General features: G+C 41.6%; 1 protein-coding gene across 1 annotated transcript; it reads right to left on the bottom strand.

The window, feature by feature from the left end:
• Positions 1–276: 276 nt before the first annotated feature.
• On the bottom strand, positions 277–1872 carry LOC102551064 (glutamic acid-rich protein-like). Its single transcript, NM_001409168.1, has 2 exons — positions 1067–1872; positions 277–470 (listed from the first exon to the last, which is right to left on the bottom strand). Exons 1-2 carry the CDS (start codon positions 1587–1589, stop codon positions 466–468), a joined length of 528 nt encoding a protein of 175 aa, NP_001396097.1. The 5' UTR covers positions 1590–1872; the 3' UTR covers positions 277–465.
• Between the last annotated feature and the right edge of the window lie 433 nt (positions 1873–2305).

The raw sequence follows: 2305 nt of genomic DNA, 5'->3' as shown, positions 1-2305 counted from the left end.
TGCTGCTCCAGGAGTTCAAGGGTCTCATCTTGCTTCCAGACAAACTGGATCACTTGACAGTTTCTGTGCCTAAAATTCAGACTATGGTAGGCCTCCACATCTATTTTTATAAATAGTTAAAACTTACAATGCAATTTATTGAAAGTGTAATAAGAGGACTTAGAAGAGTTAAAAGTGATCCGCTTCACAATGACTGGTAAGCTGAAAGAAAATGAACGCAACACCAACTTGAGTTAGTATTGATACAAAAAGAGCACTAACTAACCCATTCATTCATTTGAAATGCTTTTATTTTTGATTTAATGATTAAACAGAGGGGGGAGTTTTCAGTGTATATATGTGTGGATGAAGAATTTTAGAATAGGATGATCATTAATTTGTCGTGTGTTAATGAATGTTAGATGATCTCCAATCCACAGGGAACCAATGTATTGATTCTGTCTTCATCCATAGCTTCCTTCGCCCTCAATCTGTAGGAAGAATAAGAGATAAGAATGACCACTTTTTAATTCTTAAGAAAGTTAGTTTATCCTATGTTTCAACAAAAGTATTGAAGTATTGAACATATTTCCATTTTGTAACTTAAATACTGTATACCAGGACACACTTATATTACCTAATGTCTTCAGGCAGCTGACCATGAAAGGTTCTCTAATACCATAAAGGCTTAGTTTTCTAGTGATACTATAACCTTGTAAAGATACAAATAAGTTATTCTATGTTAAAAGATTCTGTCTGCTAATAAACCATACTTAATGAACCTTGGGGTAAATTTTGGGGTGTTAAACAGGGCAGCCATAGTGGAGGTAGCTCCTTTTATTTATTATGCATACACCCTCCCAATTCTATGCTTCCTTTGCCAGGTTCTGGACTTCTCCATTCTCCCTAGAGTCCTTCCCTGTCCTGAATCTGTGAGCTCCCAGAGACTGACCTTTACTACTCCTCTTGTCTCTGGTAAACAGGAAGTGGTCATTAATAGCATATATACACATTTTGTTCCTATCATGAGGTATTTAAGAAAACAAAATTTCTCTATAGAGATCTAAACCCACATAGGTGAACTCACAGGCATGAAGGATAATCTCCTCCCCACGATCTTCATCGTTATCTTCCCCTTCCCCTTCCTTCTCCTCCTCATCCTCTTCGTATTCATAGTCATCGTCATCATCTTCTTCGTCATCATCGTCTTCCTCCTCTTCTTCGTTTTTGTAGTCCTGTTGATTTTCATCTTTCCTCTGATCTTCATCATCATTTTCTTGGTCACCGTTCCAGATATACCAATCTTCTTCAACATCAGGCCAGACCTCTTCGATTTCAGGCCACATATCCTGGACAGCGGGCCAGACCTCTTCCACATGTGGCCAGACCTCCTCAACATCAGGCCATATCTCCTCCTGCCCACACTCTTCCTCAGTAATGGCTCTCACCACTGCCTGCGAAACCAGAAATGCTGCGGTTCCATCGATGTCATCCGCAGCTTCTTCGATTGGCAGCACGTGCAGGACAATTTGCCTGGCGTCGTGCCCCATCTCACCACCTTCTCGCTCTTGGTCAGGTAATCCAGGTTCCTGCTCTGCAACAGCAGACATGACACAAAATACCTGCCAGGAAAGATCTTACACAGTAACTTCGAGCTTTGAAGGTGGTGGTTAGGATGGGGCGTTGTTAGGGTGACTGCCACCCAGAAGACGGAGGATGTTGGTCAGAAATACCTCCTGGAAAGCAGTGAGAGCAGTAGAGAAGATTTTCCACTGGTGAGCTGATGGAGTTGGTACGTATGGAGTACCTAAAAAGGGAGGGAGAGACAGCAGTCAGCGGAGAACTAGACAGCACTTGGAGGAGCAGCCTACCGAGGCGGGCCTCAAGATGGCTGTAGACCAGGAACTAGTAGGCGGAACCTTGATGAGTAATAATACTCCTTTTCATACGTCACTAGAGCTGTAAGCTCATTTGCTGAGACAAAGTGATTGACATATGTTGTGTCCAATGAGCTATAAAAAGGTCCTTAAGGTGGTTGGGGATTTAGCTCAGTGGTAGAGCGCTTGCCTAGGAAGCGCTCGGCCCCGGGTTCGGTCCCCAGCTCTGAAAAAAAGAACCAAAAAAAAAAAAAAAGTTCTAGGGACTTCTGAGAATCATTTTTTTTCCGTTGTGGCATTACTATCTTGGGATACCTTTTAAGGTGATAGAAAACATCTTTTAAATTTAATATTGCCATAAAATGATAGTTTGTCAACATGAATGAGCATATCTGACTTATTTCTACTTTGCATGAGTTATAAAACAATTGTAGAAGCGGCTGGAGAGA

This window comes from Rattus norvegicus, chromosome X, assembly GCF_021556685.1.
Source record: "Rattus norvegicus strain SHRSP/BbbUtx chromosome X, alternate assembly SHRSP_T2T, whole genome shotgun sequence".
NCBI lineage: Eukaryota > Metazoa > Chordata > Mammalia > Rodentia > Muridae > Rattus > Rattus norvegicus.
This window is presented reverse-complemented; position numbering and strand designations above follow the sequence as displayed.